The sequence below is a fragment of the Wyeomyia smithii genome, chromosome 3, assembly GCF_029784165.1.
Source record: "Wyeomyia smithii strain HCP4-BCI-WySm-NY-G18 chromosome 3, ASM2978416v1, whole genome shotgun sequence".
Classification (NCBI taxonomy): domain Eukaryota; kingdom Metazoa; phylum Arthropoda; class Insecta; order Diptera; family Culicidae; genus Wyeomyia; species Wyeomyia smithii.
In genome coordinates, this window is record NC_073696.1 from 211,599,977 (window position 1) to 211,615,539 (window position 15,563).

The following is a 15,563-nucleotide window of genomic DNA, read 5'->3' on the forward strand; positions in this document are numbered from 1 at the left end:
TCAGAATACCATTTCATTTTATTTTCGTGTTTATCTTCTCTAAGAATTTATTACATCAACGAGATTTCAAATCATAGTTTTAATAGAAGTCTGAAGCAAAAAATTTAATGAATAGCAACAACATATGGTTATTTCCATGTATACTAGAGTGGGGCATCGTTATATGAAAAAAAAAAAAACAAAACTTCATAGCAAAAAGGCAGAACCAAGCTTTTTTTATTTTATTTGGGGCTCCAAACAATCCTAAATTTATCGGAAGTCAACTGTTTTTGTATCCGCTTGGCGCATCGCATTTTAAATTTGTATGAAGATTTGTATGGAAAAACCCACTTGTTTGCATTGTCCTTTCTAATGAGCTCAAAATGGCTTGAACCATACGTTTCATAACTTTAAATGGTAGGTTTTTCGATGCTTAACAACTTCGCCGAAGACACTAAAAAGGTAGGATGTTGAGTATGTCGAATGCTGAAAATATTTGTTTCTGCCAACACTAGCAATGCACCGGCGTCAGTCAGATTCCCATCAGAAGTAACCTCAAAAACACGTTGTAAATCTTACCTACACCTAGAATATTGACCTGAATTCGTTTGCTTGATCCAGCTGAGTGTATAAACTCGGTACGACATGTGACTTCTGATGGAAATTCTACTGGCGCCGGTACATTGGAAGTAGTGCTGGGACTTTTAACCGGATATATTACTGATCCGGTTATCCAAAGCTCGGATCACGGATGTGTAAACGAATACTATCCGGATATCCGGATTTTTTTTTCTGTCTTTTAAGCCCGTTCGGATGAAATGTAACGCGAAAAATGGCTTTTTCCACAATCCCCTCGTAAGTAATTATTTACATTATTCTCATTAAACTATGTTCGGATACAATATCCGGATATCCGACTATCCGAAAATCCGGATATCCTGTCGGATAATATCCCGATATCCGGTTGATCCGGATTTTGGATATTTGTCGGGTATCCGAGGTCGGATATCCGGATATTTTAAACCGGATAGTCCCAGCACTAATTGGAAGTGTTGACAGAAAAGAAGATTTACAGTATTTAAATCGACATACTCAACTTTGGACAGCTATAGCTCTTCTTAGAGACATCCTAGCTCTTCAGTATCCTCGGCAAAGCTGTTAGGCATCCAAAATACTATACTTTAACGTTACAAATTTGAAATGCAATGCGCCAAGCGGAGACAAAACCAATCGACTTCCGGTACGTTTAGGATTATTTTGGGCCCCAAAACGAACCAAAAAACTTGGTTCTGGAAAATCGATCACTTTGCCCCACCCTAATGTATACGCTCCATGTATTATACTCAAATCCATAAAATAAGTAGGTTAAGTATGTGTATGCTTTTTGAAAAATGTTACATGATAAGTTTGGTTCATTTTTTGTAGTTGCTTGTAGATAAATATGTACGTTGAACTAAGATTCTTGTAAGGTATTTATATTATTTCTCTACAAATAAGATCTGTGTACTATTGTTGGTTTTAAATACATTTTAATTTTCTATCTTATTAGAGATTTGTTTATTGGACATGTGGATTTAATATTCAATCCAGCACTCTGTTTGTTCATTACGAAAGCTCGTGTTGATAACGATTACGATTGACAGAATTTTCAACATTTTTTTCCGGTTTTGAGCCGTTATCGCTTGTTGATTAACTGTCGCTTGATGGTGCTAAATTTAAAAAAAAAAACGGCAGCCAGAGTCTACTCGCTGGTGCTCAAATTTAACGAGTCATCATCGTTGTTGGTAGCACAACCGCTGGACTGACCCGTACTGAGTAGGCGCAGATCTAGCAGCCTTCTAGCTCTGTCGGAATTTCGGTGCGCTTGTGCGTCGAAAACCTGAAGGATCTTCTGTAGCAGATCATAGATTCTTACAACCGGTTCTTCCTGAGAAGAAGGGTCACTGCTTTCGGTTGACTGCCCACAGGCGCAATTTTCCGGACATTCGGGCCCTCCATCATCCGACCAAGTCGGATCGTTCGGTGATATTGGTGGTGTTGGTTCGGGTTCGTCAAGTGTCTGCTCTAGTGAGGATTCCATCAGTGGAGATTCTTGAACATCACCGAACAATGAAAAATTAGGATCCTGGAGGTCAGCGAACAACGAGAACTGTGTTTTGTAAATAAAATTCATTAGTTATTAGAATTGTACCTATTTTGAAGGGTAAGTGAAAATGATTGATGTAGAGTGGAATGTGATGAATTTTTTAGTAAAAGTTTTTTCATGCAGTTGAAATCTATGCCAAGGCTAAGTGATGAAGATTTCTTGACAATTTTATTAACTTAAGCTTAATTCGAGGATTCAAAATCAACGAATTTGAATTTATTGCTCTATTCTCTATAGAATGGACCAAGTACATACATATGTCTATGTATGTATATATGTATAACCGTAATTGAGCGATTCCTATTTTCTTTTGTGCATCTTTACATATTTTTAGTTTTTAAACAAATTTATTATTAAAAAATTAATTAAGTTTTTAAAAAAATTAATTAAGTATCGAATGTTTTAGAGTAGTTTGCGTAGTTTGCGTTCGGCGTTGTTGTTCGGTTGTTGCGTTTTACGAAATCCATTAGTTTCTAGGTAAATTTGAATTAAGTTCACGGCATTAAACGCGAAGTTTGGTGTGATACAGACTTAACGATTGGTAGGTTACCGAAGATAACTAGATCGTGGCGCGGTTCTATTTATATAGTCTCCTGGTGGCCGGTTGCCCAGAGACCGAGAAGTAACCATATCGTGCGCGAATTTGAAAAAAGTCGCACCATCAACCTCGATGGATCCAGGTCGATTCCTTTCCACTAACAATAATTCCCTCCTTTGATACTTGTGGATGATGCAGAGGATTCCTCGGTCTCTAGTAGCAACAAGTATTAAACTAACACTCCCGATATCCCTTCCTCTATTGATCTGCATTGGACGTGGCCAGCTACGTTATTGACCAGTGAAAAAAAGATCACCAGGATTTGTACACTGAAAATGGCTTGCTACTCCTAGACACCATTTTGACGGTTCTTTGTGCAATTTCAGTTGATTCTGGTCAATCGCGGGCAACACACGGGCGATCAAATATGCTATGCTATGCTATGCTATGCTATTAATTAAGTATCGAATGTTTAAATGTTATCATACTTTTACCTTTAGAAAACTTTTTCGACAGCTGCAAGCAGGCTTGTGTTCTTCTCATTATGCGAAAAGAGCAGAGTGAATATTTACCTCTCATTCCTTCCCAAGGTATAGCAATAATTTGTACCACACCTCCTTATTCTGCTTTGTGCTGTGTTTCTACCGCTCGCAGAAAAAATATTACAGTCAAACCTGTTTCTGTGCGAGGGATAGGGACCGCACAAAATGAATCGCATAAAAACATTTGAAACTTTACGTGCAGCTATAAAATAATGTTTCCACAACATTATTGAAAAAATCTTTTATTTATGCGGTCGATAGTTACCGCAAAAAAATTCTCATTTAAAAATAACTCGAAGCTTGATGATTCTGATTTAGAAAATTCCTGAGAGAAAATCTTTGAACATCTGCTTGATAAACGTAACATTTTTAAACATACTAATCTTTCCAACCCCAGCTGGTCTCGAGGTACGATGCTGGCCTAACAAGCCAGTCGTCGTAGGTTTGAGTCTCGGCTTGGGAGAGACCTGTTAGTGTCAGTATGATCGTAGCGCTAGCCCCGCAATTGTCCTGTACACTTAACAGTTGGCTGCGAAGTCTGTGTATAATAAACAGAAGGTCGAGTTCCGATACGGAATGTAGCACCAAGGCTTTGCTTTGCTTTGCTTTTAATCTTTTCAACACACGGTGCTCCTATAGACCGTTATTTTCAATACACCAGATTGCTCCCTTCAGCAAAGTTGTGAAAAAATTTAAAAGAAAAACAATTGCTAAAAACTGCGTTATACTATCTGTACGTTGGGCAGGACAAAAAAGAGTTTTTTGTGGAACACCCCTCCTTATAATCAGTCCTTTTTCCTTTACTTTTTCTTACCAGATTCTTTTTCTTATACCGCACAAAAAAACGCATATAAAAAGTCGCACAAAATCAGATTCGCACAAAAAAGTCGCACAAAAAGAGGTTTGACTGTACACTTGCTGCTTACATCACAGCTGAGCGAAATAAGAATGGTGAATCACCCTAGTGAGAATGAACAGAAGTACACCGCGATGCGCACTGCTGAGAAAAATTCGAAAGCATTCGAAAAGCAAAGAAGCATTCGTCAGGCAACGTAATGTAATGTAATGTATGAGAAAACTCACACCAGTTAATTATCTCTCTGATAAAAAATATTTCAGATTTCATTGCAGTGTTTTTTTGCGATCTCCTCAGATACAAACGGGTAGCTGCTTTCTTCAAACAAGTGCGTCACTTTGCCCACCAGTGCTAGTGCAGTTGTTTTCGCAGTGAAAAATATTCTTCTACACGCTAGTGACTTTGAAAAATAAGTATTTCTATTATTATTTTCATTAAAATCCGAGAATTTTTTGAGATCCCATGAGATAATTTGGGCTGAAATTGATCATCCATGGACACCATGCTTTCTTTTGGAGATGCGCTGTTATTCGATATGTACATTAGACTGGAACACGGTTATATGGAAAAAAAGCGATGGTGTTATTTTTTCGCTCCCATGCACTTTTCGTGTTCCTTATGGGTCCTATAACAACCGTGTAACTTTTCAGATCGATCGGTGAAACGCCCGATTGGCGCCCAATTTTTAAAGCTTCCATATGATTTTATATGGGAAAAAACACTTTTTCAAAACTTTTTCTATAGAGATGTCCAGTTGGCTCCTAAAAATATATCAATACATGATATTTGTAGGAAATTTTCCTGGTAAAAATTTTTTCTGAAGACCGCAAGGCGCTACCTTGCTTGTGAAAAAAGATATTTACCCCAGATTGATTGACGAACGGCTCACTGTTGAATTTTACTAGCAATACTGTTGCAGCATGCTGCTGTTGCAAATTCAACCATGTAATGAGAAATGATATCGCTTAAATTTATCTTGGAGGCTTTCCCGAAGATACTATGAGCGAAAATCACACTTTGAAAATTAATTCCACGCGAAATTATTTCTCATACTTAAGCAAGTTTGCATTAGCAGCATGCTGTAGCAGTGTTGCTGGAAAATTTCAATGGTGAGCCGTCCGTCAGACATTCAATGAGTTTGGGGTGAATAGCTGTTTCTACAAGCATCGTAGCGCCTTACGGTCTTCAGAAGAGTTCTTCCCAGGAAAATTTCCTACAAATATCATGTATTAATATTTTTTTAAGAGCCAACTTGACATCTCTAGAGAATAAGTATTCAAAAAGTGGATTTTCCCATATAAAATCATATGTAAACTTTAAAAATCGGGCGCAAACCGGGCGTTTCACCGATCGATCTGAAAAGTTACACAGTTGTTATGGGACCCATAAGGAACACGAAAAGTGCATGGGAGCTAACATGTATTTTTTGTCTCACCCTAATGTACATGGCAAATGATGTTTCTTGATCTGGGAAAACACCAATCACAGCTATTTTGGAAACAAAAATAAAAAAAATCAATTCAGTTTGTTGTATAAGGTAAACATTTAGCCAATTCTCTGGTAAATAATCAGTATTACATGAATGGTAATGACACAATGATTGATAAAGCTCAAAAAGATGAGCTTAAGTTGATCGTTAATCAGTTTTCCAAACTTAATATTTCATTAGAATACAGTCCACTTTAAGAGAGTTTCCTCATTGGTTGATTCACAATAATGTGGTTTATTTTTTCGAGGCGGAAAAGCGACACATAGAAATAATCCTCTGCATTTTTTTAAGGTAAATTTGGGCATGAGAAAATACTACAAGGTATACAGCCCTAGGGTTGTATGAAATGGTGACGTGGGACTAAACACTGTAATTAGGGGATTTTTTGTTCCAAAATATACAGAGTCCGCAGACCGAATCAATATGTTTGCTCGGTGACTTACGCACTTTTATTTTCAGCCTTCCCTTGAAATCTATTTTTGGAAATATATTCAATAACACTCGGAAAAATATCATTTATATATGGCGATATTATGCCTGTAAATTTTTTTGTGCAAACAACATGTATTTGACAAAGCACAAGCTTATCGTTCTTGTTGAAGAAGCACCAAGAATTTCTCGTAATGCGTCAAAGTCAGAATTAACTCTAGATTCTCAAAAACCAAATTCAATAATGCTTACGTTATCATTTATTTTTTTACGTTATCAAAATGAATGGTTTTGTCTTATTTAACTCTGATAAAATAAAATCTTACTTTCAAAATTATATGGAAGCCCTTACGAAAGTTCATTAATTGGCAAACATAAGAAGATATGTTAAACAAAATTGTCAACAAGTTCCAGCAAAAAATCGTAGCAATCAACTATTCCATTCTTGTTTTTTGCTTGACAATTTTTTTCATTTTCCTACAATTACATTCGCTGTATTACGAAGACAGCTAATAAAAGTTTATTATGGAAAAGTTTAAAATAATAAAATATCATCTAACAATTCTGAAATGTAAGAAAAAATTCGGAATGAATATTAGTAAATGGACCAAAAATTCACAAGCTCTTACTCTTCTATAAATTTGCATATTTGGGAATTCAATCTTTCGCTACTATCCGGTCACGATTGTTATTCACGAATATAAAATATAATAAATATAATTTATAACCGTTGCAAAAATGTACAATTCTTGTTGAGTAATTTATGGTAATCATATATATGAGATAAACTTTCAATCACCATCAGCAGCAGCATTGCAGTTTTTCCTCGATTGCACACGAATAGAAATGTACGAACAGAAGTGTACCACTGCAATACGTATAGTACCGCGCGCTGCAGTACGAATGGAAGTGTACCGCTGGAATATACGAATAGAAGAGTACCGCTGCAATCATAGACGACGAGAAACTTGCGGCTCACTGCTCCACTGGTACTGTTGCTCATACCAGCATGTTTTCTTTCAAGACATCAGTTTTTATTACGTTCTGACAACAGGTTTAGGAATTGTTCAAGAATGGGGATTTCAAACTTTTCGGAAAACTTTTACCTTCGAGGCATCATATTAGTCTACGCTCATGGAAGCAAAAATGAATTGACCAATTGGTACGGGGTGACTCTGTCAATTTTTTTTTCGATATTTATACAGAGAATATCACAGGGAACGGTTGGTGTCCATTCACGTCGTCTGTGCTAGGAATGCCTGCATGTAATTGGTTCATTGTTCGCGTAAATTTGACATTGAAACTTTTTATCAATTTTACCGCTTGGCAATGAAGTTAGAGTGATAACTAGCATACTACAAAATTGTTCTACATTTTATCTATCCAACAACACATTGGTAATTGTTATCCATCACGTTAACGTTTGAAACCTGACGCAACATTTGCCAGTTTCATTTCCAGTTTTACAAAATGCATCTCAGTATAGTACAAAGACGTAGTCCCACGTCAAAACTATTTTCATGCTCAGAAGAGTTTTCCGAATATAATCATACACTTTTGTCAAAATTCGTCTAAGAATAATTACAAAAGTTAAATTTGAATAATTCAAAAATGCTCCATTTTCGCTACTTTAATGCAATGAAAACGTTTAAAAATGCTACAACCATTGTTTTTATAAAAAAAAACAGTGGTGAGATATTTGCGTATATTAATTACACTGGTCAGCACAGCTTTTGCCATAGAGATCAAGCGAAGAAAAAATAAAGGTTTTAGCTTTTTCCTGTGAATTTTAGCGCTCCTGTTAGAGATAGAAGTTCATAAAAAGACCACAGAGTAATTGCTTGTCAGATTCGTTGCTCCCACGTTTGCTTAAGAAAAAAACTTCATTTAAGTTTTTTAAGATTTAACGAACTTTCGAGCTAGCCAAGGGCATCAAAGTTCACAGGTCTAGAGGCTCTAGAGAAAAGGTTCCAAGTGTTATAACCGAAAACATTTAAAATCTGTCATGGAAACAGTCATTCGAAGGATTTCACTTTTCTAATTTGTCCAGTTTTTTTTTTGTTGGCGGTTCAATAGATTTATCTACGTTTCCGTATGATGAATAAGATTACCAATTTGAGCATTATACCTGAAAATATTAGATATTCCACGTGCATGTTTGATTTATAAGTTCGAATGATCTTATTGATTGCTTGTAGATGTTTCTGCCGATAGTCGTGCACCGTACTAAACACTAAAATTTGTAGGCCGAATCTATTATTTCACAAATATTAGCTTTTTTTCCACTCGACCAAACAATGTCTACCACTCCCAGTGCCATATGAAAACATTATTTATATTCCAGCAACCAAAATCCGTAGAAGCACACCATGTTATCACTAAAAAGCAAAAAGTAACCTTGGTTGGGTTGAATGAATCTGACATCGTTATCATCTGCTGTGCCGTCTCAGCTTGCCTTCGGGACCGCTTCTTCGGAACCACTTGAATAGTGTCTAGTATTCGTAACATAATTTCAACCAGCGGCGATCGATGGTTTGATGATGCTGCCGAATTCTCGCGTTTACGCAACACGTGCTCCGGTACTGAGTTAACATTTTCGCTGATTGGGGTCAATTGTCGGGTGCCCAATCGTAGGCTTTTGGCAGGTACAATGGTAGTGAGGTCTGGTGTACTTACCGATTGACAGGAACAGTTTGCTAGCACTAACGTTAAAACAAGCAATACGGTCAACATCGTGGCAGTGTTGGGGCAGGCATTCATCGACTATTTTCGAAAGACTCTGTAAAACTGTGGCGAGTTTGTCTGTGATGAGCAGCCAAGACTAGACAGTGTCGACTGTATATTTATCTACCACCAATGTCACGCGAAGCAGCCAAGGTTGCATGCATATGCATTTATGCGTTTTGTTGCATAATAACGTTAGCCGCGAGAGTTGTTAGTTGGAAAAATAGCCCAGCAGAGTGACTGAGGCTTTCTCGGCTTTCTCGTACAAAAAATCAAAGATATAAAAAAATATGAAAAGTATTTTATTTAAAATATTTTATATAAATAAAAGTATTTAAAAAATTCAATAAGAGAAAAAAATATTCAGAAATCTAGTATAATACTTATCATATTATAGTAGATTAAAACCCGTAATTGGCAGAAATTATTCGAATCTTTTGGTAGGTATCCATTCCACTTTTATTTCTGATCTTGGTGGCATGTTACTGTTGTGTAATTTGGAGTAAATTTGAGTTTAGATAATTAGCAACTTTCTGTTGACAAAGGAAGATTGTCAATTTTAACGTTTATCCTCGTCACAGCATAACTGAATTTTGCAGTTTTTACAGCGACTGCATGTGGTTGGTGCCTCGGTTGTCGTTGTTGTAGGCTCTTCCGTCGTTGTTGTTGGTTCTTCCGTTGTTGTGGTGGGCTCTTCCGTAGTCGTTGTAGGTTCTGGTTCCGCCAGATCAGCTTCCATAAATTCGAAACCAACCAATGGTTCCGTGGTACATTGAGGAGGTTCCGTGGTACATTGAGGTACTGGAAGATCCGTGATACATTGAGGTACTGGAGGGTCCGTGATACACTCTGTTCGGAAGGTTAAATCTGTACATGGTTTGCGTTCTCGAGGGCATTTTTTCGATAGACAATCTAAAAGGCGATTAATGTTGTCGTTCGTTTCCTGTAACTGTTCTAGCAAGAATGCGTTGACACAATTCGATGACTTCGAGTACGAGCGACATCCACAGGAACACGGCTTTTTGGTACAACATTGTGAACTAATTGGTTTCATATAGTCGTCTCGAAAATAAGCTTCCCGTTTCGTATGATTTTTATTTGTTAAACTTTTCAAAGTATAGAGAAGAGCGGTTATATCCATATGATTACTCGTGGAGTTACGTTGATCTTCGGTAGCCTTGGTAGTTCCATTAACCACTCGAAATAATACTGTCTGAATATAGAAAACATTTTGATTCACATTTCCGCTCTACAATCACATAGATTTATTCTGCTTTAAATAACTAGATAACTATAGAAATTACCTCCAAAAACAGGAACATCATTACCGTAGTAACGACTGATATAGTCCACTCGCGTCTCATTCTTTGTTAACTTATTACGCTATACTGAAATTTTCCGAATAAATTAGTTGCAGTCGCGATCTTGTGAACGTGACTTTGGATAACTGAAGGGTTTTCGGTGTCTGGCCGTGAACACAAAACCTAGTAAAGTATTTGTAAACATAGTTTTTTGTTCGTTTTACATGTTTTCAATACCTGCCATAGTGTAGAGTGTCTAGGCATTGTTCTAGGATTTTTTTATATTTACGGTTATTACGCAATTTGCATGCAACACATTTCCTGGTCAAAGGTGACAGTTTTAGATTTTATATTAACATTGATTCTGAGAACGACTATTTCAAAATTTTTTCGGGTGGTTCATGATAAAAAGGCTTTGAATAAAGTATTGATGGTTTCGCAATTAGTTCATAAATCAAAAGTTTATTCTTCAAACAGAGTTGAGATTTATTTTTGTCGACAGGATAGATTAAATAAACGTTGCTTATATACTTCAATTGTTTTCTTCGAAAATGAGTCTATTAGAGTAGTGAGCGCAAAACTACGCACGGGGTAAAAGTACGCATTGTCCTTTTCGAAACATACGAGCAAAATAAACTGGCAACATTGAATAGATTTGCAGTACAATAATGTCAGTTAATCACACATGCAAACACATAAGATTCCGTTCAAATGGTGCGAAGCTATGAGGAAAGATGTGTTTTGAGATGTTTTCATCTAATTTTCTTAGTTTTGGGAATTTCAATTTACCTATTCGAAAACTACAGAAACTTGAAAACAACAGAGCCCAAAGAACTTTTGTATAATTGTGGTTTGTAGGGTGCATTTGTTTTGCCGAAAATTGTTTAATGTTTGTCATAAAACTCAAACCAGTTGGAAAACTCATTGAGGGACAAAAGTACGCATAAACCGCGGGGCAAAAGTATGCACTAAGTGCCATTAACTGTAATGAAAAAATGTATTTAATAACGATATTTTTGTTAAGAAATTACTCAAAAAGTCACAAGTGATATGCGGATATGCTCCGAAACTGAGAAATATTATGGTTTTATGATTTTTCATAGAATCTTACAACCGTTTCTAAAGTTTTGTTATTACGCTTTCAAAGTGGTTCTTCCGGAGTAGATTGGGACTTCTAGAAGCCAGAGAAACAATAAAAAACAAGGTCAAATACCATCCAATATTTATTTTCGCAACCGGGATGATGCCCACAGATTGGAAAATGGCCCATACAACATTTTGAATTTCAAGATGACGACTTCCGGTTTCTAGAAAACAACCTAAGATGGTCGAATACCCTTTAATATATGCATTTCAGTAATCGAGATGATGTCCAGAGAAAGGATAACGACCTCAGACACCATTTTGGATTCCAAGAGGCGACTTCCGGTTTCTGCAAAACAACAAAATGTGGCCAAATATCAATAATATTGGTATTTTCGGTATCGGGATGATGCTCTGAGACCATTAAATGACCCCAGACGCCATTTTAGATTCAAAGATATCGACTTCCGGTTTGTAGGAAATAACTCAAAATACCTCCCCAATATGTGTATTTCCGGAAATCGACTTTAGACGCCATTTTCAAATTCTAGATGATGACTTTCGGTTCGTCTGGGGTCGTGTCACCATCTCGGAATTCAAGATAGCGTCTGGGGTCGTCTCAGGCCTCTTGGCATCATTCTGATTCCAAAATAACTCATATAGGGTGGGATTTGGTCAATTTTTACTGTTTACTGCAAACCGGAAGTCACCATCTTCAATTTAAGAATAGCGTCTGAAGTTGATTTTTGATCTCAGAGTATCAATTCAATTCCGAAAATATCCCTATTGGGTGGTATTCAATCATTTATGCTTGTTTTTCGGAAACCGGAAGTCGCTGTTTTGGAATCTAATATGGCGTCTGGAGTCGTTTTCGGGTCTCTGTGCATCATCCCGGTTCAGAAAATAAATTCTTGAAGCCCAAGTGGCATCTATTCCGGAAGGTCCATTTTCGGGACATATCACCAAAACACCCAAAACCCGGTCTGTGGAAGTAATTTTATGACCTTCGAACCTATTTCCCAGATTTCCGAAATAAGAAAATTGTTTCGGGGTACCGCTCTAACGCAGCTAAAAAAAATCAGTGCAAAACAAGCAGAAAACAGTTAACTTTATTACGGATAGTGTAATAAATACACTGTTTATACAGTGCGAAGTTTTGCCCCGTAAACTGCGTACTTTTGCACCGCATACTGGGTAGAAGTTTGCATTTGAGTATTTTTTCTAGAAAGTGAAATTCTAAATTAGTTCTAAGTACTCAATTTTGTCCAACCAACTCAACCCTTAAATGCGCAATGTTGTTTTAAAACAACACTACTAAAAACGTTTTAAAATATACGTATTTTAGTATTTTTTAGAAATGAAATTCATTAGAACAACTCTCTAGACTCTAACGAAGAAAGCTTAACAGCTGGAAGCACTTTATTTAAATGTTTTGTTTTTATTTTTGGTGTCAAAATCTCGGAAACGAAAAAAAAAATGGCGAAATTCCCGACTGGTGCTGACTGTCTTTGAAAATAAATTTTAAAATAAGGTTAGTGGTTAGTGAAAATGTTTGAATTATCAGTAATTATACTAACAAAAGGTCAATTTCAAAGTTACTATTAACAAAAGTAATTGTTTCGACTTTATTCTGCGATAAAGCCACAGTGTTGTTATATTGGTTAGTTTTAGAGCAGTTAACCTGTTGAACAAAGATTTTATGTTTTTAGATGATTTTTTAACATCGTGCGCATTTAAGGGTTAAAATAACCTCATTAATCTCAACACTTGGTTCGAGAGAAGAACCTCTTGGCTAATGAGGAAAAATGGATAATTCGGTTTTAGAAACAGTGGTAGACATTTTAGCAGGTAGGTAGAAAATCGAACTTTTCTGCAGACTACTGCATATGACACGAAGATTTTTCCTTCAGAGCAATTCCATAAAAAAACGGACAATCAATTTAATCATCCATTTTTGGTTTGGCTGACACTTTGCATAGATGTTTCTATAGGCAAAAGATGCCCTTTTCGCAGTTTGTTTGATTTTTTGGAACAGGATTAATTTTTGAGAAGCTATTGAAAAATGCTATTTCGGGAGGGTATTGATGAATACAAAAAAATTTAGGGTCAAAACGGTTTGTTTGTTCGCTTTGATGTCTTCGGCAAAGTTGTGGATAGTAATTTTTTCTTTCCAAAAAAAGTATACACTCTAAAAATAAACTATTTGTTTTTGTAAAAAAGAGTTGAAATAAAAATTAAAAATAATTATCTAAAAAGCTCATTTTAAAAAAATCTATTTATTTTTATAAAAACTACAAAAGATCACCTAAGCAATGAAACCGGTCCAATCATGGAGAAATCGAGAAAGAAAAGTTTTATTTAGGAAAAAAAATTCAGTTTTTTTTCGAGGGGCATATTTTGTTTTGGAAGGACAAAATTGTTATCTACAATTTTGCCGAAGACACTATGTCAATCGAACAAACCGTTTTGGCTATAGAAATATTTTTAATTACCCATAGAGCACTATATGGGGAAATAAAAATATTTTTACAGTCAAAACCGTTTGTTTGATTGGCATATTGTTTATGATAAAGTTGAAGATAATAATTTTGTCTTTCCATAAAAAATACCCTGTGGAAATAAAAATAAAAAAATTCAAATTATTATAATTTTTTTTTTCTGTTTTCTCTTATGATCGGACCGGTTTCGTTGTTTAGGTAATCTTTTGTAGCTTTTATAAAAAAAAATAAAATGTTTGAAAAATGAGCTTTTTTGGATAATTAATTTTTAATTTTTAATTCTACTTTTTTCACAAAATAAAATTTTTTTTAGAGCGTACATTTTTTCCGATAGACAAAATTGTTATCTTGAACTTTGCTGAAGACGTCATACCGATCAAACGAACTGTTTTGGCCCTAAAAATATTTGTAACCATCAATACCTTCTCAAAATGGCATTTTAAATAGCTTCTTAAAAATGGGTCGTGTTCCAAAAAATTAAACAAATAGCACAAAATGGCTTATTTTGCCTATAGCAACGTATATGCAAAGTTTCAGCCAAATCAAAAACGACAATTTAACTATAATATTAAAACCAGGACATTTTCTGTGGAACGTAGAGCAGGCGGGTTTCCCCATACTCAAGACGGACGGGTCGAAGTACTCAGAAGTCTTGAAGAAAATGAAAGGGCGAAAACCAGCTCAAGGTTTTCGGGACGGATGTGCTTAGCATCTCTCGATATTGCACTGTCGGGATGATACTTGGCTCCTGAAGGACGCCCAGAACAAAGGAGCTACCTACAAGACGATAACTGAGCAAGGTTTAGGAAAAGAGGTGCAAGTTCGGGCACCCACCTTAAAGGTGACCGTCCAGCCTAAAAACCTGAATTAAATCACCGAGAGGTACGACGTTGCAGAAGCCCACACGGAAACGTTCGGGGTGAAAGAGGCCATTAAGGCAATCCAGTGAAGCCCCAGGTGACAACTTTCCGACTAGCATCGGCAGATGCGAACCTGGCCCTGACGACAGCCAAACATAAGGTTGGCATCCAGCATCCGGACGATTGCTCAAAGTGCTTTGAGGGAGGGTATAAGTCTTGGGCCTGTAAGATGCCCGACAGCAGCCAATTGTGCATGTGTTGCAGTGGATCAGGCCATAAAGCAAAAGACTGCAGGGAGCCACCAAGTGCCTGAGATGTTCTGAAAAACGGGATGCCAGGCACTTTATGGGAGGCCCGGGATGGCCAGTCGGTAAACCGGCTACTAAGCCATGGGCGTAAGGGTGACACAACTAAACCTGAACCTTTGCTACGCGGCTCAGCAGTTGCCGTACTAACCAGCCTCTGAGTCGTTGTCAAGTATCGGACCCCTACCGTATCCGTCTCTGAAACGGTAACTGGGTCGCGGATAAGTCCAGTATGGCGGCCACATGGGCGACGAGCAGCTTCCCGATTCAAGAGGTTGTGTCAATTTCAAACAAGCACAACAGCGTATCGCTGTTGCCAAGGTGGACGGAGTGTTCTACTGCAGTTGCTACGCTTTGCCTTGTTGGTCTACAGGAAGGTTCGCTCAGATGATCGACCTCGTAATTATGGAGCTGAAGGGCCTAACGCAGTTGATGGTGACGGGTGATTTCAACGCTTGGTCTGTTGAGTGTCGAAGACGCTGTTTGGACCAGAGAGGTGAGAACCTAAACCTGGCCAACGTTGGGACCAAAGGTATATTCAGCGGAAATGGTGCGGAGTCGAACATCAACGTGACGTTCTTTACCCCAGGACTGATCACAAACTGTCGGGTAGACGATAGTTACACCAACAGAGTCGGTTCGCTATAGTGTAGATCACAATGTGAGGCGGCAAGCGAATTAGGAACTCACTGTTATCACCAACTCCCTAAAGGTGAGCACCGGAACTCATTAATAACAACGTGACACAAGCGACATGCCAGGTACCAGAAGGTCAGTTGCGATGATCAGATTGCAGTGAGAATAGTCCAATTC

At 37.1% G+C, this 15,563-nt stretch overlaps 1 protein-coding gene across 2 annotated transcripts; it reads right to left on the minus strand.

Annotated features, from left to right (window-relative positions):
- Positions 1–360: 360 nt before the first annotated feature.
- Positions 361–8,786, minus strand: LOC129729723 (uncharacterized). 2 transcript variants are annotated; one of them, XM_055688510.1, is made up of 2 exons: positions 8,656–8,786; positions 361–2,128 (listed from the first exon to the last, which is right to left on the minus strand). In XM_055688510.1, exons 1-2 carry the CDS (start codon positions 8,737–8,739, stop codon positions 1,721–1,723), a joined length of 492 nt encoding a protein of 163 aa, XP_055544485.1. In that variant the 5' UTR covers positions 8,740–8,786; the 3' UTR covers positions 361–1,720. The 2 variants fall into 2 exon arrangements, with proteins under 2 accessions (XP_055544485.1, XP_055544484.1); XM_055688509.1 differs by having other exon boundaries at positions 8,377–8,752.
- Positions 8,787–15,563: the final 6,777 nt, after the last annotated feature.

Coding starts and splice junctions, on each gene's coding strand:
- LOC129729723 (XM_055688509.1), bottom strand. CDS start 8,739: ATGAATGCCTGCCCCAACACTGCCACGATGTTGACCGTATTGCTTGTT. Junction 2,129..8,376: donor ATTCATTCAACCCAACCAAG/GTTACTTTTTGC, acceptor TACAAAACACAG/TTCTCGTTGTTCGCTGACCT.